Source organism: Panthera uncia, chromosome F1, assembly GCF_023721935.1.
Source record: "Panthera uncia isolate 11264 chromosome F1, Puncia_PCG_1.0, whole genome shotgun sequence".
Taxonomy (NCBI): Eukaryota; Metazoa; Chordata; class Mammalia; order Carnivora; family Felidae; genus Panthera; species Panthera uncia.
The window spans coordinates 62,654,263-62,678,220 of NC_064813.1; the positions used below are offsets into that span (position 1 = coordinate 62,654,263).

Sequence of the window (23,958 nt, forward strand, 5' to 3'; positions counted from 1 at the left end):
GAAATCCCTCCTTTTGGACCAAGTGATCTTGCTTTTTCAACTAACGTTCCGTGGATAGGCTAATGTAAAGGTACAAGCAGTGACTTTATCTTTAAGGAGGAAGAGCCTGAGGGTTGGGCTTAGGGCATGGGGGACCTGATTTCCCAGACATTCTGTCCTGAATGACACTTATATATGACCTACTCCTCTCATGACTTAGACGTGGCCCCGGCCGGAAATCCCCTGCAGGTTTGGTGGGCCCTGACTAATTTTACCTTCTGGATTAATTGGGGTGATTCCTGCCTGGGAAGCCAAAAGCAGATATTCTCTATCAGGGAACCCTAATCATTTTTGAGCACTGGCCCTTCTGAGAACCCAGTAGTAGCTATGGATCCTCTCTCGAGAAAACAGAACCAACTGTGCCTTCAAAGTAGCTCACTTCACCGCTGTGTGTCACATATGGTGGCTTCCTGTTTTTGACCTCCAAACTCCACCCATGAGCCTGCTTTTGTAAAAGCAAAAAGTGGGTGTTTTCCTCTAAACTTGGGCCATGATTTCAAGGGCTCTGGAGCCCTCGGTCCGCTGCTAACGTGGGGTCTGGCCTGTCTTCAGCGTTCCTGGGACGTAACATGTGTCCCCAAAGGCAGGAGTGGTTTATACCTCTGGGACTTCTACTGCTGCCTCATTTGCTCCTGGCAAACATTCAAGGTACTTTACGTGCGTCGTGTGCCTGTGATCGTATATGGGAGGCACGGTGAGATGGAAAAGGGGGTATGAGGTGGGGCTTAACCCCGGGAGTGGAGTGTGGTCTCCACACAGCAGGTACACCCATGTTGGTAGCAGCACCGTGGAGAAACTTCCTGAGCCTTGGAGATAAGGCTCTCTCTTTTCCTATGGGGTCATGACAAAAACAGGGTCCTGGGGAGACCGGGAAGTAGGCTTCTTATATTTCGTTCCACGGCTCGAGGTCTGGGAAGGTCTGGTGTTTTGCTTTCTGTTGTTGTTGTTGCTTTTTTCTTTTCTTTTTTTTTTTTTTTTTTTGCATTTTGTGTTTATTAATTTTTATTTATGTATTTATTTTCCAAAACGTTTTTATTTTTTATTTTTGGGAGAGAGAGAGAGACACACACACAGAGTACAAGTGGGGGAGGGACGGAGAGAAAGAGGGAGACACAGAATCCGACGCAGGCTCCAGGCTCCGAGCTGTTTGTACAGAGCCTGACTCGGGGCTTGAACCCACTGACCGAGAGATCATGACCTGAACCGAAGTCGGACGCTTAACTGACTGAGCCACCCAGGCACCCCCTCCTTTTTTTTTTTTTTTTTTTTTTCCATTTTGAATATCAGCTCCAAACTGAAAGCTGCCGCATTTTCTGCTAGTTACACACTCTGCTCCCTGTGGCATTCTCTGAGACCTCTAGCCAGGGCCTGTGTCCTGAGCAAAGATAAATGATGTTGTCATTCCCAAAGAGAGATCTAAATTGTAGGAAAAAAAGCTTGCCTTCTCTAGGGTCTGTGAATGAGGATCTGAGCAGAGGCCTTGGGAGCCTCAGTATCAAAGGAACCCCCAACATCTAGTTGTTAAGAGTTAAAGGCCATTCCTCTGCCATGGGCTTGTTCTGGTTCCCCTCACGTGCTCCGGGACCGAGCGAACGTTCCTTTCTGTTACAACTACTCAACCTCCCAGTACTTTTCTTTCCAGGTCAGCTGAGAAGCGAGAGGTAAGCTATTGCCTTTCTCACTATTCCTCCGAAGAAGTATTCGGGCATTATTATATTGTACATCTGAAACGAACGTAGTGTCGTATGTAAATTACACTTCAACTTTAGAAATTACTTCCTTAAAAGGTTTGTATAGCTTAAAATAGTTGACCTTATCAGAGAGCTCGTGATAACTCCATATTAGTACCTTAAAAACTCACCTCTTTCCTTCCTTCATAATTTTGCTGGAAACCATGTGACTTCAGAGTGGAGAGAACTTCCTCTGTAGGGCCTCTTTTGCCTCCCAGAGCAGACTCTTAGGTATGAAATGATGATTCTTTTGGTCTGAGTCCCCGTGTTCCCCATTTTAAATTTGCTTCTGTACTGACAAGAAATCTGGGTTGGCACAGGAAAGAGCTGCTTCATTTTCTATTGTAAACTACATGTAAACACAGGTACTTTATCCTCAGCATCCAGAGACGTAACCAACTACTTTTTCCTGTTAGAATTAAATCAAAATAGGGGTGCCTCAGTGGCTCAGTCGGTTGTGTGTCCGATTCGTGATTTCGGCTTAGGTCATGATCTCATGGGTCATGGGATGGAGCCCTGCGTCCGGCTCCATGCTGACAATGCGGAACCTGCTTGGGATTCTCTCTTTCCCTCTCTCCTGTCCCTCGCCTGCTCTCTCCCTCTCTCTCTCTCAGAATAAATAAATAAAAACTTTGTTTTAGGTTTAAATTAAAAAAAAAATTAAATCAAAATAGTAGCCTTCTTTGCGGTTACTTCCCTATCTTCTAACACATGTAATTGTGAGGAAGGCAAATCAAGATTTTGTCAGTGTACTTTAAAAATGGAAAGAATACTTAAGAAGTGTATTATAGGTAAGAAAGATCAGTTTATCTGAATTTAGTAGACAATTATCAGACTAAACCGCCATCTTCATACCCCAAATTGTATTACAACACTTCTTTAATTTTGCAATCTATATATTAGTAAAATTAATCCTTATTTCTTCCTTAACTTGTGAATGAATTATAGAAGCCTTTTGGATGACTAGAATATCTTTTACTTCTTTTTAAATGGCCAATCAAGCATTCTTTCTACTGCTGCTATCTTGAGGTTTATGTTGCTTTTCCAGGCCACATTTTCATTAGTTAGTTCAAAACAAAATTCTCCTTTCCCTTATTATTTTCAAGCCTGATCTCAGCCCATCTGAGGCTGCTGGTTTTATACTTCAAGGTTTCTTTTAGCTGCTTTGCATTGATTTTTGGTATCTGAAACCTTGAATGCTCTATGTTTTTATGTTTTTGGATTTTTTTTTTTTGAGAAGTCCCAAGCACCTCCTCCCCTACTCCTCTGCTTTCTACATCATAATAGCCATCTTTTATTCATTTATCAGGATCCAGCCACAAGACGGGAGTCTACTGGCCCAGTTTGGGCACCTATCATATTTAAGAAACACAGTTCATTGCTTACGAGTAATTAAACAGTAACTCAAATTTCTACTTACGGTCTCTCAAAAAATGTTAAAGGAAACCCAATGTGTGAACTGGGAGCACTTATGTACACATTTTGTCCTGTCCGTCCGTCCGTCCATCCATCCACCCGTTGGGTATTAAATACCAAAATGTCAACCAAATATTTTGGGGATTTAAAATTGAGCAGGACATGGTCTTCGCCTTCGAGAAACTCACAAAATTTGCGACTGTGTGTCTGCTACAGTTTCTCTACGTCCTTCACACTAAATTTTGAAGTTCTTTTGAGCACGTTGGGGATACCCTTGCCAGACATGATCTTCTTGTCCTTAGAAAGCAACACCCATTCTCACAAGGAGAAAGATGCAGGGTATAACTGGGCCCGGATCATACCTTGAGTCTACGTGCTCTATAGTCTTCATTCTTTCTCATTGGACTCATCCCCTTTGCTCTTTCTCCAAGGAAACTTTAGGGAAGTTCTCTGTTTCAACAGAGGTGCTGGGTCCTTTCTGTCTCATCACCACATGTCCTAGGCCAGTGGTGCGGTTTTGCGTTATCTCTTGTGCATATTGAGAGACCTTTCAGACCTTTACCGAGAAATAAAGTGGTGGCTGATTGCGGGTTGAGCTGTCTTCCTGAGCGTATGTCTGACCCTTGTTGGAGAGTCTGCCCAGGATGACCCAGGCCAGTAGCTCTCAGCTGGAATGGGGGTGAGACATTTGACCGGATCTGGAGACTCTTTTGACTGTCACATCTGGAGAAGTGCTGCTGGTATGTAGCAGGCAGGGGCCAGGAATTCTGCTGAACATCCTGTAATGCACCAGGACAGGCCCTACAACAGGGAATGATCTGGCCTAAAATGCCAATAGTGTGCCAAGCCTGAAAAACATCGATCTAGGCTCTCTCTTGCCACCACTTCCATTAATTCACGTGGAAACAAGTAACAGAATGAGAACAAGTCCAGGACATATGTCTGGCGATTTGAAAATCCTGGGGGCAGTGTCCTGATTTGCTGCACGCCCCGAGAGACCAGAGTTCCTGTCTGCATGGCTGATATCAGAGCCTCGCACAGTGCCAGGCATACAGTGGTTCCAATACCATTATTGGCCCTGAATTGATTATGTCACAGAGATCATAATGTGTGGAATGGCTCAATCAGAAGGGCCGTGCAAATGAATGCCTAAATATGTCTGCAGAGGCACTAGGCACAGAGTAAGTGCTCGAAACATGTTTGTTGAATGGAGACCTGGATGCTTGGAAGAACTAATGAATAGAAACTTGAAAGCTCTGGGGACACAGGCAGTTTTAATCTTTTACGAGCTGAAGAGAGTGCTTTTGGAAATGATAGTCTTGTGGAAAGTGAGCAGCTAGATATCTACATAATGTTCAACAACAAGCTGAGGTTTTGCGTGGTGGAATACGAGGCCAGAGTTAATGTAGATTGTACTCCCTCTTTCCTCTACCAGTAGGTTCTTTCTACTGCTTTTTCTCAGCCTATAGGTAGATACTGATAACTATCTATCCACATCTGTCTACTTTGTTCTTCTCCCTCCACAATGAGTCAACAGATCTCCCCTTCCTCTTGCACCTTCCTGGTTATCATCTTGTCTTCTCCTTGCCTTAGCCAAACAAGGTTTGGGTGCCCGCATGAAAAAAGAACAGAAGAGCAAACACAGATAGGAACAAACATGAGGTTAGTTCGAATGAGAAAAGAAGTCTCAACGTGTCACAAGTTTCCCAAAGCTGAGAAATACTACAAAAATTACGAACGCCAGAAAACTAGCATCATCTCGCCATGAACGAAATGGCTTCATGCTTCTAGAATACGTTGACACCGAACAGCTCTGACTCTCATTCGTTTCGAACTTTGTGTCTTCTTTACTTCCCACCTACTTCCTAGAGAATTCAACTGAAAGATCGGGGAACACAAGCCCAGAGAGGGGATGTGACTTGTCACCATTTTATTTGAAAATCTACTGGGAGAGAGCGGAGGCCAGCCTCAGTGACATTTTTCTGTCTGGTCTGGGGCAGAACTAGGTGAATTATCGGCAACTTCCCATTGCCCATTCCTCAAGCTGCAGCTTTCACTGAATTCTGGATCAGGGGCCAGGCCTCCTAGTGAAAACCATACTCACCGCTTCCAAGCAGAAACCCCATCCTTCTTCCCTGTCCCACCCCTCAGGCCAAAGCCTGGGCCGCCGGGCCGCTCTGCCCTCTCTAAGACGGCTCTCACTTTCATTCACAGATGCTTCAGATCAAATGACTGTCATCTCTGGCAGCAACGTGACTCTGAAAATCTCCAATGTGATTCCTGACTACAAACAATTAGCCTGGTTTTACAACGACAACCAGAAGATTGTAGAACAGGAGTCCAAAGCCCCCAAATACTTCAAGTCTCAGTTTAAGGACAGGGTCCGTCTTGGTGTTGACCACACACTCTTCATCTATAATGTCCAGAAGGAGGACAGCAGCACCTACATCCTGAAGGTGTTGAAGGAGTCTGGGAGAGAGATATCTAAGTACATCTCACTGGAGGTGTTGGGTGAGTTTGGGGAGCCCCACTCCAGGGCCCCAGATGGACCACTGGGAGGTTTCCCTGGGCTCATGGGGACACTCTCTGGGAGGAGGAACTTCAGGACAGGCTTAATTCATTTCTCCCGGAGCCCGTTCCTCTGGGGAGTGAGCCTGGGCCGGCAGAACCCAAACTGAGAGCCTTGGGACATTTAAAACTGTGAAGAGAGGGAAAACCACAGAAATGGTTTCTTCTCTCTTCTCTTCACGCTCTTCTGTGATCAACCCAAATCAGTTCTGAGCTTATCTTAATGATACACCTGAACACAGACTTCATCAGACTCAAGGAGAAAGGTACAAGAGATACAGAATGGGGCAGGGAATGTTAAAGCAAGGCTGTTTACCTTTCAGAATGGATGGGACAAAAACTTCCACTCGTAGCTCCAGCCTAACTGGTACATGTGGAATAAGGACTAATATTATATTTGGAAGCAGACAAACCTGGGTTAAACTCCGGTTACTAGCCCACTTACTAGCTCTGTGACCTTTGGAGAAAGATCTTAACATCACCATATTAGGTAAATTTCTTTCGATGGCAAAGTAGCAGAAACTAGTTTGATATAAATTTGGCAAAAAAAAAAAAAAAAAAAAAAAAAGTCTATTAAAGAAACTAGACCTATTTAAAGCAATTCAAGGGACCTAAAAGAGGCAGGAAGGGCTGAACAGGAGGAAGAATGAGGCCAGTCTAGAGTCCCCACTCTCAGGAATCTGTAGACTAGGCCTCTGGATCCCTGCCATTTGCATGACTTACTCTCAAGGCCTAGACTTTTGTAACTCTTGGTTTAAGTTATCAGAATTTATTTATTATTATTTTTTTAATGTTTATTTATTTCTGAGACAGGGGTAGAGCATGAGTGGGGGAGAGGCAGAGAGAGAGGGAGACACAGAATCCGAAGCAGGCTCCAGGCTCTGAGCCATCAGCACGGAGCCCGACACGGGGCTCGAACTCACGAACCGTGAGATCATGACCTGAGCCGAAATCGGTCGCTCAACCAACTGAGCCACCCAGGCGCCCCTGAATTTATTTATTTTTTAAAGTTTATTTATTTATTTTGAGAGAAAGAGAGAGCATGAGCGGGGAGGGGCAGAAAGAGAGGGAGAGAGAGAATCCCAAGCAGGCTCTACACTGTTAGCACAGAGCCCAACATGGGGCTTGATCTCACGAACTGAGAGATCATGACCTGAGCTGAAATCAAGAGCCACTTAATCGACCGAGTCACCCAGGCACCCCTAAATTCTCAGAATTTAAAGAGAGAAACTGATTAGCCCAAGTTGGTTCAGATACGTGTATCTGATGAAAACATTTACGGCCCGAAGGGTCAGGCTATAAAGCAGAAACATGGCTCCTGGGGACTCCTCCCTGGTGTTGAGGTAAGCAATTATTAGAGAAGAGGGGCAGGGCAGACATCCCAGACAGGTGAGACCTGAGAGCTGTGGAGTCCCCATATTATGAGGATAATTATATCTTGCTTTTAGGATGTCGTGAGAATCAAAGTCAATAATGAGAGTAAAACATCAAAAAATGAAAACAAGGGTTCCTTTCCAAACCAAATCATTTTATCATGCAGTTTCCTTCCACCAGATAATTACCAAAAATATAAACACAAAATCTCTAGAAAATACTCAGAATATGTCTGTAATGTTCTTTCTCCCTCGAAACAGTGTAAATGAAGAGTGTCGTGTACAATCAGGTCCCACCAGCTCAACCGTCCCTGTTCTAAGAGGCTGGAGGCCCCTTCTTTCTCACTTCCTCTAAGTCACATGAGCCTGAAAATTTGGGAGGTTTTTGAAGGTTCTGGGAACAGGAAAGAGTCAAAGTCTCTTACAGTGGTCTTAAGAAAAAGCCCAAATTTGTATCATTTACCAATTTCTGTGGTAAATAGTCCCCCATGGCCAATTCCAAGTTCCTAATGGTTTCATAATCAGCTTGCAACATTTCTGAATATTTTAAATTCCCAAAGCTGGTGTGAGGTAAGCGCGTGTGTCTGAAGATAAGACCATCAGGAAACTCATTCTTCAGTACAGACCTTGAATTTCTGATAGCTCAAGGGGGGCATCTTAGAGCCAGCCTCTCTGCTGGCTCAAAAAATCCCATCCACAAAGTGCCCCAGTGCATGCTTCTCGGCGTGTAAAATGTGGACGATATGGAAGACAAGGCTAGACCACAGGAAATGCCAAAAAACATTGTGAAAATGTGCAGGGGAAGTCCAGCAATCTGAGGGGGATTTCACATTGGAGATGGGCCTAGAGTCAGGGAGACCAGACAGGCAGAACCCTCCCATCTCACCCCACACCCTTGCAGCCAGAGGCAAGCTCTGGGCTCGTCAATTCTCTGACGCATTTAATCCTTTGACACCTGAGCGGCACTGACTTTGCAGGGGTTTCATCCATGGCCGGAATGGAAAGGCGCCAGCGGGTCTCAGGTAAAGGGGCCATGGCAAAGGAAGGAACAGATGCTGAGATTACTTTTTAGCCCCTCTGGGGGCAGGATGACAGCAGTAATGATGATGTGACCTCCAACACGCATATAACACTTGTGCCCTGCAGAAAGCACTTCCCCCTGGAGGATGCCATTTTATCTCACTAACATTGTGCTATGAGGTGGAGTCAGTTTACCAATGGGAAGGAAAGTTGAGGGGTTAATTACCTTGATGATGTCACTCCATGAGAGCCAGGACCCAGGCTGGTCTCACTCCAAAGCTACTGTTTTGTCCTTTGTATCTCATAACTACTCCATCCATCCATCCATCCATCCTTTTGTCACATGCTTACGGAATTCCTGCTATGTGGCAGGCACTGTACTAAACCCCGAGATACCAAAGATAACGGATACAATGCTGTGCATCATGGCTTATGCGTGCTGGGAGTTACATGAGGCTCTTCTCTGTAGCTCTGCCAGGGTCCAGGAAAGGGCTTTGCAGTGTGCCGGGTGGCACCTCTTACCCCAGGACTCTTGCTGAATCTGAGCCCACGTGCTCTGGAAGGACAGATGGGCCAAGATGCCAACTCCGGGCTGGTGCTGGAGAAGGATCCCCAAGGAGCTCAGACAGTTGGGATACCAAGTCTGATGCCAACCAATCTCTGCTGTCCTTTCCGGCCCACACATAGTCATAACCCCATTTTGGTTCTGGGGGCGTGGCTTCCCCCACCCCCAACATACATACCGTATCCATTTTAGCGTCACCCCTAAGGAGCAGCCCTTCCGGTCTGAGCCTCCAGACGTCAAAGCTGCTCACTGGCTCCCTCTGTAGGGGCCTCTTCTCCATGACACCACTTCCTGTCCCTACCTAGCTCCCTTTGTATTTTGTTAGCCAAACGCTTGTAGCATCAGCGCCTCATAAACGCATAAACCCATCGTCTCATCTTACAACATCCTCCTCGTCTTCAGATCCAGTACCTAAACCTGTCATAAAGTTTGAGGAGACACAGGAAGAGAGCAACAGATGTCATCTGAAACTGTCATGTGGGACCGAAGGCCTGTCTGTAAGCTGGTATGGGGACTCGAGACCATTTCCAAAGGAGATCCATAGTAATGTGCTTGAAATCACCGTTAATCCACAGAATTACTCCAGGAGTTACACCTGCCAAGTCAGCAATGCTGTGAGCAGCAAGAATGACACAGTCTACTTCACTTTACCCTGTAGTCTGGGTAAGAAATATTCCCAAGGGAGCCGAGGCAGGGTACGGGTAACTAGTTTGCTCTTGATTCAAGAAAGCTGTGGGAATCCTATTCAGCATCCTGCTTGGGTGGAGAATCCCAAAGGCATCTGTGAGACCTGGGAGACGGGTTCTACCCCGGGCTCTGCCACCACCTCTCAGCAAGCTCGCCTGGCTTTTGTGGAGCTTATCGTCCTTGCTTGCAAAGGGGGGCTGACACTCCTACCCAGCTCTAACAATGCAGGGTCCTAGAATCTGAGGTCTGGGGAATTGTAGGACAATCAGATGTCAGCAAGTGGGAGAGCAGACCAGACCCAGTTGAGCAGGTGCATAGAGGGGTTTCTGGGAGACGGCCTAAATTAACAAAGGCAAGAAGGGCCGGGTAGATGAGCACAAGCCAGAACAGGCGGTAAACAGGAACGAGGGCCTTACCCTAAGGTAGAGACTCTCTGCTCTTTAGAAAGACAGACTCTGGGTTTCATGTTTCAGATCCTCTGTCTCTTGGGAGGATCCATTCACTTGAGCATCTCTCTTGGCTCTCTATCAAGCCTACGCAAGTCCCGTAGAGTGGTAGCTGGGATCAGGCAGTAAGCTCGTAGGCTTTAGAGTCAGACACCTGGGGTGAATCCCGGAATTGTCACTTACTAGTGAAGCAAGTTACTTTGCTTCTCCAAGTCACGTCCTTCGCCAAGTCGTGTCCTTCCTAATAAACAGGCAAAATAGTAATCCTTATCTCATGCTGTGTAAGGATTAAATGAGATAGTACAGATAACCCGCCTAGCACAGTGCCTGATGAGTCTTCAATGAATGGTACTTAAATTACGCCCAGTTCCTTCAATTCTGGAGATACTAGGAGTTTGGGGGACCCCTTAATAAATTTGAATTACTATCTCCAGCATTCTGGGTCCTGTACTTTCCATACCTCTGAAACCACATCCCTGAGAATCTATATCCATATCCATATCCTTCCAGAATAACTCACGCCCGTGGTGCCAACATTTACCTTGAGTTTCCTGTCAGGCACCAGGGATCATGGCCCTCGGAGACACTGCTCTTTCACGGTCCTCCCGGACCCGGTCTACTCTCCCACCTGTACTGATTTCTTCACCTCTGCTCCCACATGCAGACTATGGACACTGTATACTTCTTCATTCTTCCCAACTGACTGGCCATGCCTCTTCTAGTCTCTCCTGCCACCACAGACCTGATGGGACAGTTTGGGGTCTGGCCGTGAGACTACCTTCATATCACCAGCACAGCCTGAGAGCCAGAAAAAGGAAGAAACACAGCCCCTGTCCTTTATAAAATGAGGGTGACCGCTCATCTACAGAGAGGAGGAAAACAATAATATAGCCCTTTTTATTTTGGAAGTGCTAAACCACTCTAGTCACTTGTTAGCCACCCAAATTATTCTAGAAAAGCATCCCTAATTTATCACCCATTCTCTTTGTCTTTTAATTTTCTGCTCCCTCCTCCCCTCTATTCTTACCCCTTCTCTTCTCTTCCCTTCTCTTCTCTCTTCCCTTTCTCTTTTTTCCTCTTAGTAGGTGCAGATGGTGAGTGGGGTGGAAAAACAGAGAGGGGAAGTAATCCTTCCCTCCCTGAACTCTAGACAGCTAACTGTTTGGCATTTTCTTTCTCTTTCAGCCAGATCCACTGGAGTAGCCTGGACTGCAACGTGGCTAGTGGTCATGGTACCTATTGTTCCTGGCCTCCTATGGCCCTGAGATGAGCTCTTCTAACTCAGGAGTGAAAGCTGAAGATGGCTGGGTCTTGCCTTCATCAGCCAGACAGGAGCTCTGGTTATACGGGATGGAAGAAAGTGTGCTGTTGGGGCATCTACAAGGATTTTCAAATTAACTTTTAAAAAATTAGAGTTAAGGGGTGCTTGGGTGGCTCAGTTGGTTAAGCATCCGACTCTTGGTTTCGGCTCAGGTCATGATTTTACAGTTTTGAGAGTTCAAGTCCCCTCATCGGGCTTTGCACTGGAAGAGTGGAGCCTCCTTGGGATTCTCACTCTCTCTCTCTGCCCGTCTCCCACTCAGGTTGTCTTTGTCTCTCTCAACATAAACAAATAAACTTAAAAACATTTTTTTAAATGTTCATTTATTTTTAAGAGAGAGAGAGAGAGAGAGAAAGGATGCGAGTCAGGGAGGGACACCGAGAGAGGGAAACACAGAATCCGAGGCAGGCTCCAAGCTCTGAGCTGTCAGCACAGAGCCCAATGTGGGGCTCAAACCCACAAACTGTGAGATCAAGACCTGAGCTGAAGTTAGATGTTTAACCAACTGAGCCGCCCAGGTGCCCCAAAATAAATAAATAAACTTAAAAACAAACAAGCAAATAATTAATTAATTTAATTAAATAAAAAACTACAGTTGATATTTTATTTTATATCCTTGGTTGTTTCTCAGCGCCCATATATAGATACACATGCATTCTTCCCACCAGAAGATGTGATCAAACGATGTTTTCTTGTTTCAATAAAGATTTGAGAGGACCATCAACGTTAAACTGTCGGCCAAGGCCTGCTCCATTGGCCTGGACAATCGAGACACAAAGGGGAAGAGCCTGGGCTCGTGGGCTCCTTCTGGCGTTTCAGTGTGTGTGAGGAGTTAATTTGTGTTATCTCTGACCCTTGCTCCCACATCCATGCCCGATTTTCTGGGGTTTCAACTTCTCCCCACCCCAAATTCTGGCCTCCTCTCTGAGGAGCATGCTCATTAGGTTTCCTGGGAATATGGGGTCAGGCTCACCCCTCAGGAGTGAGCAAGAAACTTTGCCACATAGAAAGAGTCCCTCCCAAGCCTTTCCTGGGGGAGCTGAGCAACCCTACTCCCTTTGTGTGCAACTCTTCAAGTCCTACCTGTGTCATAGGAGCTAATAAAACCATCAAATGGGCAAAATGTTCTCACTAGTGTCTTCCATTGCAGGAAGGTGGGAGGCCCCAGGCCTGGCGCTGACAAAACACACATTTCTGCTGTGTGTTGCCCTCCTCCAAGGCTTGTGTGGGCCTAGAGCTGAGAAGGCCCTTCAAGGATGTGCTCCCCATTCTGGGCCCTGCCCTCCTACAGGTGACTTTCCTTCTACATCAAACCAGCCTTCCCTGCCGTCTAGCCCTCTTCTGTGGAAGAAAATATCATGTGTTCGCAACTCTCATTTTCCTCCTGGGCTGTCCCGGTTAATTTTCTGTGTCAACTTGACCGGGGCACAGCGGTGTCCCGATGTGCGGTCCCACGCTATTCTGTGTGTGTCTGTGAGGGTTTTCTGGGTAAGACTAACATTTGAATCAGTAGACTGAGTAAAGCAGATTATCCTCCCTAATGTGTGTGGGCTGCATCCAATCAGGTGAAAGTGTGAGCAGGCTCACCCTCCCACAAATATGGGAGAATTACTTCTGTCTGACTCCTTTTGAGCTGGGACATTTGTTTCTTTCCTGCCTTCAGACGCCAACAGCAATCCTGGGTCTCAGCTCTTGGGACTTGTCAGCTTGCATAATTACATGAGCCAATTCCTTATAATAAATCTGTGTGTGTGTGTGTGTGTGTGCACCTCCTATTTGTCTGTCTCTGTAGAGCCCTGCCCAATGCATGGGCCAATAAAAAAGCTACCTTTGTCAGCTCCTTTTTCATTTAGTTGGGGCCATGTGACTGGTTTTAGCCAATAGAAAATGGATGGAATTGATGGGACAGGAAGCGAGGGACTCTGAGAATTGGAGCCACATAACGAAAGGGACCTGGGTCCAAGCCATTGCATGGAAGGCAGCTGCCTGGTTTGCACTAAACATGCATAAGAAAGTCTGGGTTTTGTTTGTTAGCCTGGACAAGATAGCCTGGACTCCCTAAGACACCGACCATCCCCTTCAGCCCTACCTGTGGTCCCATCCCAGCCTCACCTCTGATTAGCTTGCACCCTCCAATGGGACTGTCTGCTTTCTGCATGCAGTGTCCTTCCCTTTTCCCTTGCTCTTTCTTGGCAGAAGAAGAGGTTTTCTTGAGGACACACACACACACACACATCAATGGAATCAAAGAGCATCTCTGGGGGAAAGCAGTAAGGGAAAAGAAGTGTCACTTTATACCATAAATAAGCATAGTCCTCGCTGCTAAGGAACAGGCACACCTCTCCCGGGATCGAGTTTTGACTGGGTCTAGTTACTTGAAGACCTGAGGCAAATCCTCACCTTTGACGGTCCAGATCGCCAACACCAATTATTCCCTGCCTCTCTCTCTCCAGGCAGTGCTAGATACTTCATTTGTTGGACTTAGTGCAGAATGAAAATGTAGGACCCCACCCCACCCCCACCTTGTTCAAAATGCAGGGAAAAAATGCCATTAAATGCACTAAAATATAAACCTTTTCCCTTTATTCTGCAGTCTTTCTGTATTTGGGATTTTTTTTTAAGTTGCTATTAAATGTTCTAAGTAAAGGAAATTAAACGTTAATGTTATCATTGTGAATTTTATTGTTTATATTTGCAACGCCAGTCAGTTTTGAGTGAGATATAAGAATATTTAATTCATTTGTGGGATAACTGAAATTACTCAATTCGTGTTTTTTTAGCTTATAGATACATGTGCATTTTGTCTTTGCCAGAGCGATAGAAATAATGCAAAAAAACCACCTCACTTAACTGTTTTATTTATTTTTATTTATTTTTTAAAGTTTATTTATTTTTGACAGAGAGAGACCAAGCATGAGCGGGGGAGGGGCAGAGAGAGAGGGAGACACAGAATCCGAAGCAGGCTCCAGGCTCCGAGCTGTCAGCACAGAGCATGACGCAGGTCTTGAACTCACAGACCGCGAGATCATGACCTGAGCCGAAGCCGGACGCTCATCCGACTGGGCCACCCAGGTGCCCCAACTGTTTTATTTTACTTCTTTGTTTTTATTTTTGTTTGTTTTTTTAGCGTTTTTGTTTATTTTTGAGACAGAGAGAGACAGAGCATGAACAGGGGAGAGTCAGAGAGAGCGGGAGACACAGAATCGGAAGCAGGCTCCAGGCTCTGAGCCATCAGCCCAGAGCCCGACGAGGGGCTCGAACTCACGGACTGTGAGATCGTGACCTGAGCCGAAGTCGGACGCTCAACCGACTGAGCCACGCAGGCGCCCCAGTTTTATTTTACTTCTTGTGCACACACGTTTTTCCAACACTCTCTGGAAGCCAGTGGGTTTCGTGACACAATTCCTTTGTAGTCATTTTGAGTCTCCGTGAACTCCTACGCATCGTTGATCCACTGAATTCTGTACTCATGGGGTACCATGAATGCTGCATTTGGAGGAGGCAGCCAGAACAGGTTGGACCATGCATACTGCACTGTAAAGGACTTCATTCAAAAGACACAGGTGGCAAGGTGACATTATTGAGAATGTAATAATATCAAGATGGTGACAGCAGAGCACCAGACCAAGTGTTCTTGCACCAAAGCCTCTGAACAACCCAGTTGCAGCTGGGTTGGCCTCAAGGATACCTGACACCTTACACCGAGACAATACCTTCTCTGGGAGTTCCAGTACAAGGACCAAGCCCGGTTCTCACGGATTCCCCAGCCTCTCATGTGTTTCCATACATCAAAACTTAGCGGGGTGATTATCAGCGAACTCAAGTGTTAAAAAAAAAAAAAAAAAAAAAAAAGGAGGAGCACCTGGGTGGCTTAGTTGATCAAGTGTCTGACTTTGGCTCGGGTCATCATCTCGCGGTTCACGGGTTCAAGCCCTGTGTTGGACTCTGTGCCGACGGCTCGGAGCCTGGATCCTGCTTCAGATTCTGTGTCTCCCTCTGTCTCTGCCCCTCCCCCACGTAAGCTCTGTCTCTCTCTCTCTCTCTCTCTCTCTCAAAACTAAATAAACATTAAAAGAAAAAGAAAAGCAAAACCACCCAAAAATGGAGTCACTTGTGCCCATGTTGCCAAACCAAGACTTAATACTTAACCACAGTTTCAACCTCTCCTAGGTTGAACCAGTCAATCTGGAATTACCTCATTACTAGTGAAGCCACCTGCCCGACAGACCCTTGCTGTCCCCTAAAGGAAGGTGATTGTGCCTGAAACGATCCGGCTCTTTGCTAGTAACTTGTCCTGCTCCCTTCTGCCTGTGAAAGTCGCTCATTCTGTACTGCTCCTCAGAACTTTTTTCAGCTTGCACATGGAATGCTGCCTGACTCATGAATAAAGCCCAAAAAGATCTTTAAAATGTACTCGGCTGAATTTTTCATTTTTAACTTTTGACACAAGCCGTTTGTCTTCGTGCCAAGAAGATATCCCAGCATTTGCCCAAAGGTCTCACCAAGAACTGCCTCGTGTGACGTCCCCAGCCGTCCTCCCTGTGGCCACTCTGGTGAGCTCTGCAATACTGCCCTCTGCTGTCTCCACTGCAGCTAGTTGGGTCCGTGCTACTCAAACTTTCACTTTAGCTGCAGCAAACCCGGGCATTTTGTTAAAATGCAGACTGAGTCAGTAGGCCTGAGGTGGGGAGGGAGATTCTGCATTTTAGAGAAGATTCTAGGAGATGCCGGTGTCATTGTCCACAGACCATTTCTTTGAGCAGTAAGGCACAAGGTGTCCCTGAGCTCTGTTGTTCTGACTTTCAGCTCCCTGGTTTCTAGGTGTGTCCAAGGGATTCCCTTCTCTCCCACTTCCTGCCCTGCTCTGCTCCTGGACACCACACTCCTTTCCCTTCTCAAGTTAACGTGTCCGGTGGTTCCTCCCAGGTTCCCATGATCCCCAGGTGCACCACTACGCCACCGGGACCAACTTGGCTCAACAGGCAGCACAAGATGGCTCACAGAAGGTTTGCAAGGCCAGGATCTCCTGGGAAGTAAGAGAATGAAGGCTTCGTATCTGGCTCTGCACAAATCAACAGCTTGGATCGGACCCCGGTGATGGGACCTGGACCATTAAATTAGACCTGGACCCTTCGGCCAATGAGCTCATTCATTCCGTTCCGCTATTTCCGCTATTTCCCAAGCGCTTGGCCGTGCTGGGTGCCTGGGAGCTGCTTAATGAAAGGTACCATTGACCAAGGCCCATGTGCCTGGCTCTTGCTGAGCAATTTACCCGAACGCGTTCCTTTGAGGAACGGGGATGGGTGTTGGGAGAGGGAGTCTTTCCAAGCTCTTAATTAGGGATTTGGATTGAGGTGGCTTCCTTGACCCTGTTCATTCTACACAATTCTTGCTGATGCCAAAGCAGTCTTCGAAAGGCCCCATCCTTCATGGTTACTTCGTATCCAGGAGTAACAGATCAACCTCCTCCAGTGCCTTTGGGCTCTATTCAAGTGCATTTGTTAAAGTGGCAGTCCCTGCGCCAGAAGAGGTGTGCTCTCCCCTCCCCCTGCCTGCTGCTATTGTCCCCCCACTCCTCAGGAGACTGCATGGTGGGGGAGAGGACAGATTTAACCCAGAGCCACCTGCACGAGCTGCAAAGTGGTAAGGATAGACCCTTATTCCCTTTCACCTGCTGCACTGCCCCTCCCCCATGCTCTGCTGTTGCCTCCTTTTCTTTCTACTTAATTTAATTTAATTTAGTTCATTTTTTAAATTTACATCCAAGTTAGTTAGCATATGGTGCAACAATGATTTCAGGAGTAGGTTCCTTAATGCCCCTGAGCCGTTTAGCTCATTCTACCACCCACAGCCCCTCTGGCAACCCTCGGTTTATTCTCTCGTTTTCTACGCCTATCGTCTTCCTATCTCTTATTTTTTTCATTCCTGTGGTCCACCTCATCCTGCAGATGGTTTTTTCGCTACTTCTGCCTCATGCAGCCATTTCTGCCTCTGACATTCCATCTGCCCACAAGGGTCTGCGCAGCCCCGACAGGAGATGCCGTGGCTGGTTTCTTTCCTCTCCTCTTGAAATAGGAAGTGTGATCCCCTCCGTCGTGCCTTCCAGCGCCGTGGCCTCTGTGCCTGGGGGCTTCAGCTCGGGCAGAGCTCCCTTTGGAGCAGACAGCGCAACAAACACACTGGCTCATTCTCTCAACAGCTATCTGTGACGGGATTCCGATGGCACTTTTCCTTACACTTCAAATTTAGAGCTGGGCCCAAGAGACGTCACTTTCTCAAGAGAGCTACAGATAGGTCAGGGGTAGTACCACTTCCAGGGGCGACTGAACTGATTTGGATTGAAGTGGCTTAAACCCAGCACTTCTCATCTCCATTCCCAGGGTGGGGAGAGAAGAGAGAAAGGGGACCATCGGGGCTGAAATTGTTACAGTTGGGAGAGACCCGTGGCTTTTCCCTCTCCTCTCCCCGAACCAGGTGCCTTTCTCATGATGCTCCTTGAAAGGGACCTCTCTGCAAGCACCGCTTGAGAGATTCAAGATATGCAGAAGAAATAGATACTAATGTCTCCCTTCCCGGTCAGGCAGTGGATGGCACGGCAAGGACGTGGTTTCTTCAGAGGATGCTACAGACCAACAACAAGGCCTCACCAGGCAGGCAGATCCCAGTGATCAGAGGCTGCTGCGTCGTCAGTGGGAGCCTGCATGGGAGGAGAGAGGGCCAGAAGAGGCCAAGCCCCAGAGCCTGTCCCACATCAGCACCCTCTCCAGCGGAGGGCTCCTGACCCCCACCAGCCTTGCCGAGGCTCCTAAAGCGCTGGCACCGTGCTTCACAAAGGAGCCAAAGTCAGGTGTCTGTTATGGAGGCATCTGCCAGTGGGTCAGTGTCAGCCAGAGCAACAGAGATGGTCAAGAGCAGTTGGGTAACTACGAAACGGTTTGGTTCTCTCTTCCCTGCCCTGAGCCACTTGAGAAGCTGGAACTGGAGGAGGTAAAAAAAAAAAAAAAAAAGGAGGGTGGGGGAGCTTAGATCATACCTCCCTCCCTATCACAGAGTTTCTGGGCCATGAGACAAGCCTGAGCTGGAGTGACAGGAAGAGGTTAAAGGGGAGTTTTACTTCGAACTGTACTCTTAAATTACTAGAAGTGATAAAAATGAAACCGAGGGATTTTCCCAAAACATCCTAAAGTGATAGAAGACAGATTTGACATAGACCTGATATGAAAGGGGAAAAGAATCACTCTTTGATGTTAACTCCTGACCAACTGAGTTCAGAATATTAAAAAGAGTGGTTGTACGGGGCGCCTGGGTGGCGCAGTCGGTTAAGCGTCCGACTTCAGCCAGGTCACGATCTCGCGGTCCGTGAGTTCGAGCCCCGCGTCGGGCTCTGTGCTGACAGCTCAGAGCCTGGAGCCTGTTTCCGATTCTGTGTCTCCCTCTCTCTCTGCCCCTCCCCCGTTCATGCTCTGTCTCTCTCTGTCCCAAAAATAAATAAAAAACGTTGAAAAAAAAAATTAAAAAAATAAAATAAAATAAAAAAATAAAAAGAGTGGTTGTATGTATTTATTAAACGATTGCTAGGAATCAAACACGATCCTAGATGTCGTACTCAGAAAGACAGACATAGATCTCGTCTTCATGCAGATGATACTCTGGTATAGAAGACAGCCCTCGCCTGGGTGGCTCGGTCAGTTAAGCGTCCAACTTTGGCTCAGGTCATGAACTCACAGTTCGTGAATTCGAGCCCCGTGTCGGGCTCCGTGCTGACAGCTCGGAGCCTGGAGTCCGCTTCGGATTCTGTGTCTCCCTCTCTCTCTGCCCCTCCCCTGCTTGTGCTCTGCCTCTCTCTCTCTCTCAAAAATAAAGATTAAAAAATATTGAGAAGACACCCTTCAGGAAAATTAGTGATTTAATTTCAATTATGACAGTAGTACGGGTATCAATATGACAACTTCTAGACAGAAGAGCTAGTGGGGATAGAAATAATGCATATCAGGAAGATGGAATCTGGTTTTGAGGGTCAGACAGAAATTCCCTTGGGAATAAGAGACTGAAAAAATGAGCAGGCCAAGAGAGAGTGTGTGGAGAAGGAGCCCTCAAGAAGGAAGAAAGGAGCACGAGACAGGGATGCTCTGGAAGGAAAACACCAACGTGGTTGCTGGAGAGATTTGAATAAAAAAGTATTAAGGAAAGCTACGGCCACATTTCTAGATGGCAAGTAGCCATCGCGGGTGGTGGTCCTTGAAAAATAAGCCAGTTCTCAAAGAATTGAATGTTCCTTAGCATAATAATTCTGGGGCTTTAATCTCACAAGAGTCAGGGTTGCACCAAAGAAAAATGTCATTTTCCTGATAGGACTGAGCCTGCTTATTTCTTAGAAAAACTAGTAAGAAAATCAGCTGTAAAATTTCACCGGCATGAAGACTTGATTCAATGGAGACCCATTTTCTCCCTCATCCTTTAGACTGGAGTTTACCTTTCCCCACTCCAAAACCAACTTTGATTGTACAAAGGAGAATTTCAGTCAGCATCAGGCCAAAGCCAGAGGATTTGTACTCACAAAAGGCAAGGTGGGGGAGGATTTTACTGAAGGGTTTGGGTATAACTGGAAGAATCATGGGAAAAGCTAAACCCTGATGTCTAGGTAGCAACGTTTAATGGGCAAATTTTTAGGGTTCCCCATCAAGATGAATCAGTTCTAATTATTTTCCAGACTTGTGACATTGCTTTGTGTGCAAATTCGTATAACTAACCACTGTTTCTTCTAAAGTTCCCTGGGCTTTTGAGATCTATTGGGCAATTTAGTAAAGGCTTTTATTTGCATCCACGGCAGGGCAGTGTTTATTTTTCTGAGAAAAACTGGAAAAACGGGAGTTACTCTGAAAAGGGCCAGTAATCCCTTTGCAAGTTCTGGTGAGGGCACTTGGAGAGGTAAGGTTGGAGGAGAATCAACCCCACCCTCTTGTGAATTTCCAAGCAGACTCAAGAAAGATAGTTATTGGTAGCTTTGGCAGACCCGTAGGCCAGGACCTACATAGACACACTGCCATAATTCTCACCTCCTACCTCCCCTGCTTTGCACCAGCACCAAAGATTCCAAACTGAATCCAAGAAAGCCTAACTCAGCAAAAGGAGGAAAGCCTTATCATTCCTGAGATACAGACGGAGAGATCAGTGGGTCTGGGAGGACTAGAGAAAGCATGGCGGGAGAGGAGACTGGTGGGGTAGCAGCACCCATTTCATACAGGGTCTTGGGAATTTTATCCCAAGAACATTGGCAAGCCAATGACGGGCTTTCAGCAAGGAGGGTGCATGGCCAGATTTGTGTTTTGAAGGTTGCTTCCATTGAGTATGGAAACTTTCAAGAATGTTACAGATGTTGATAGAAGTGATTCTAGATGAACTTTCTGCAGGGTGAGGGGGCAAATTAGCAAATTTGAAATATCTCATCGGAAAATTCTGGATATCAATTTGGTTTTGTTTTATGAAAATTTTTTCCAGATATGGGATGATTAATGTAATGCGATACTGAAGTTTTAGGTAGGCATCAGAAATGATTGTGGTAAATATATATACTTTCTATAAATTTTATCATGTATTTACATATGATAGCAAATACATATAAATATATTTACATATTAAATAATTGTATATGTCTACATATACATATGTCTACATGAAAGAGAGACAAAATGGGTTTGAAATGTGGCTAAACGGAGACAACTAGGGAAGGATTTGAAGTTAAACCTTGAAGACAAGTGTTTTCTCAGAGCCAACTTTTATGACTATCTTTCTTTACTGGAATATTATATGACTATCTTTCTTTACTGAAATATTATATATGTACTGAAAAGTGCATGGTAAATTTCTACAAAGTAAACATACCTCTGTAATTATCACACAGATCAAGAAACTTATGATTAACTTTTAATAAACCTAAGGGATAAATTCTGTTGTGACATGCTCATCGAGAAAGGCGGATGAGTACATACCTTGGTGGATGTCCCTCTCATTCTCCTTGACTGCCAAGCACATATATATGCAAGCAGAGGAACACGTTCACCTTCTCATACATCTGATTACCAAGATGCCCCCTCTTATGATCAAACCATTCTCAGTGTGGCAGGGGCTACGAATTGCTCATTAAATACTTATCTTCTCTTTTCTCAAATCAACCAGGCTGATTGCATGTCCCGATTCCTTCACACGTAGATAAATTTTAGCCATTGCTATATAGGCAGAATTGTGTGGGATTTCTGGGAATGGGTAGGAAAGTATTTTCCATTTCTTCATTTACCTTGCTACCAGGGACAAAAATGCATGGATGGAGTTTAGCCATTTTGAACCATGAAGACAAAGGCCATGATGGAACATCATATCCTAGAGTTATCCCAGATATCCTAGAAATATCCAAAAAAATCATCATCCAATCTAAACTGCCTACCTCTTCTTTTAGTTGAGAGAATAGTAAACATGTATCTTGTTTAAAGCACTCTTTTTCAATTCTCTTTAACTCATCTAATATTAATCTTAACTGATTTTCATGTGTACCTTCAAATAGATTTACTGACTCCCCAATAGAAAACAACTAAAAGTTATAGCCAACTCTTGTACATAGAAGTCATGTCATGGATAGTCTTCTCTGAGTTCAGTCACCCAAATGATGACTATTTTTCCTTTAGTTCTCTTTATTACAAGCCAATCTTACTTGCGAATAGAAATTCTAAGTAAAATATTACCAAATTGAATTCATCTACATAATAAGATATGCCATAGGACTTATCATCCCCAGAATGCTAAGATGGCTTAACTTTTAAAAATCTGTTTATGTAATTAACCACATTGGCTAATTAAAGGGGGGAATGCAGAAATCACTTCAATAAACAAAGAAAAAATATAAAATACTTATGACAATTAAAATAAATCAACTTAGTGGCTGAGAATTCTCTTAACCTAATAAAATTTCACACATACACATGCACACACACACACACACACACACACACAGTACATGCTAGCAAAAATGGCAGAGAAAGGGCCTCCAAAAACTCTCTCATCTGTAAAAGCAATAAAAAAATGAGAGAAAAAAAATAATCAAAATCGGCCTTTTCAGAATTCTAGAAATCAACCAAAAGCTTAACAGCAATTCAGAGTGTTTATTCAAGAAGGATGGCTGAATCCCAATAAGAACAGTGACCTCTGTGGTATTTTAACTTGTCCTTCACCCATCCTACTCTGTCTAGCCTCTCTCTTGCCTTTAAAACCAACAGCCCCAAATCATGGTGAAAGCCAACAGTCTGGCAGCTGCTGGAGGGGCAGAAAGGGGTTGAAACTCCTTTGAAACTTCATTCTCAGAGAAGTGTCCTTATTTGATATATGTGCTGGTTGCTTGAAAGACCCCACTTGCAAGGCTGTCTTTATTGGACCTGACTTGAAACCACACAGTGTGAAAGTCTTTATCCTGGGAGTGTTTGTCAAAAACAATTAGAGGCAACTGATTAACTTTGAAGCTCTCTGAGGTGTTGGAGAACAGTTCCCTTGTTCTTATTTTGTTGAGTCCATCAAGAAGAGAAGAAAGCTTCCATGAATAACAGATAGGTAGGGGTTATAGGTTGGTTGTAGTTCAGCAGGGCTCTGCCCCACAAATGTCTTTCCATTCTAGTTCCCAGGCAACAAGAACAGCTTATCTCTCTGTTGTGCTATTTGGCAAAGGGTATGACTATAAAGTAGAGGGTCTTTTTAAAAAGGTGGGGGGCACCTGGGTGGCTTAGTCGGTTAAGCATCTAGCTTCAGCTCAGGTCATGATCTCGCGGTTCGTAGGTTCTGGCCCTGCGTTGGGTTCTGTGCTGACAGCTCAGAGCCTGGAGCCTGCTTCAGATTCTGTGTCTCCCTCTTTCTGCCCCTCCCCTGCCCATGCTGTCTCTCTCTGTCTCTCAAAAATAAATAAACGTTTAAAAATTAAAAAAAAAAAGTAGAGGGTCTTTTTACTTTTATTTTAAAAAAAATTTGTTTTAACATTTATTTATTTTTGAGAGAGAGCGAGAGAGAGACAGAGACAGACAGAGAGAGAATGAGCAGGGGAGGGGCAGAGATAGGGAGACTCAGAATTGGAAGCAGGCTCCAGGCTCTGAGCTGTCAGCACAGAGCCCGATGCAGGGCTCAAACTCACGTATGGTAAGATCATGGCCTGAGCTGAAGTTGGTCGCTTAACTGAGTGAGCCACCTAGGCACTCCAAAGCAAAAGGGTCTTTTTAAAACACAAGTTTGACTGTGACATCTCCACGCTTAGAATCTTCGAAGATAGGTGCTTTAAAGGGCCTGAGGGTGACTACTAATCCCTACATGACTTGGCTTCTGTGGATTTCTTCTGTCTAATTTCTAGCCTGGCCCCTCCCTTGCAACAATGCTGCAACCTTCCCGAACTACTTGTAGTTCCCCAAATTCACCCAGTGCCTTTACTCAAGCTTTTGTATTTCCTGGAATCTCCCCTTCCCCCACCCTGCCTTGTTTGCCCAAAAACTCCTACTCATTTTTCAAGATTCAAACCAATTGTTGCTTCTCCAAAGCCCAAAAACCACTCCTTGGGGATGAGACTCTCTCCCTCCCCCATACATTATTTCTTTTTGTCCCCTGTTAGGTGGAGATGATTATTACAGAGGAGACTCGGAAATCATCAGCAGGGAAGCCCACAAAATTTGTATTTCCCCATATTTTCTTGAATCCTGGAAGACCAAGAAGGGGAAGTGGCATGCCCAAGTCCATGTAACAAGTTACCAGCAGAGCTGACGCTGGAAGT

The 23,958-nt window shown here is 45.5% G+C and overlaps 1 protein-coding gene across 1 annotated transcript; it reads left to right on the forward strand.

The window, feature by feature from the left end:
• Window positions 1-500: 500 nt before the first annotated feature.
• On the forward strand, window positions 501-11,771 carry CD48 (CD48 molecule). The gene is made up of 4 exons (XM_049634682.1): window positions 501-687; window positions 5,400-5,696; window positions 9,114-9,374; window positions 11,030-11,771. Exons 1-4 carry the CDS (start codon window positions 609-611, stop codon window positions 11,107-11,109), a joined length of 717 nt encoding a protein of 238 aa, XP_049490639.1. The 5' UTR covers window positions 501-608; the 3' UTR covers window positions 11,110-11,771.
• Window positions 11,772-23,958: the final 12,187 nt, after the last annotated feature.

Coding starts and splice junctions, on each gene's coding strand:
- CD48 (XM_049634682.1), top strand. CDS start 609: ATGTGTCCCCAAAGGCAGGAGTGGTTTATACCTCTGGGACTTCTACTG. Junction 688..5,399: donor GCTCCTGGCAAACATTCAAG/GTACTTTACGTG, acceptor TTTCATTCACAG/ATGCTTCAGATCAAATGACT. Junction 5,697..9,113: donor CATCTCACTGGAGGTGTTGG/GTGAGTTTGGGG, acceptor CCTCGTCTTCAG/ATCCAGTACCTAAACCTGTC.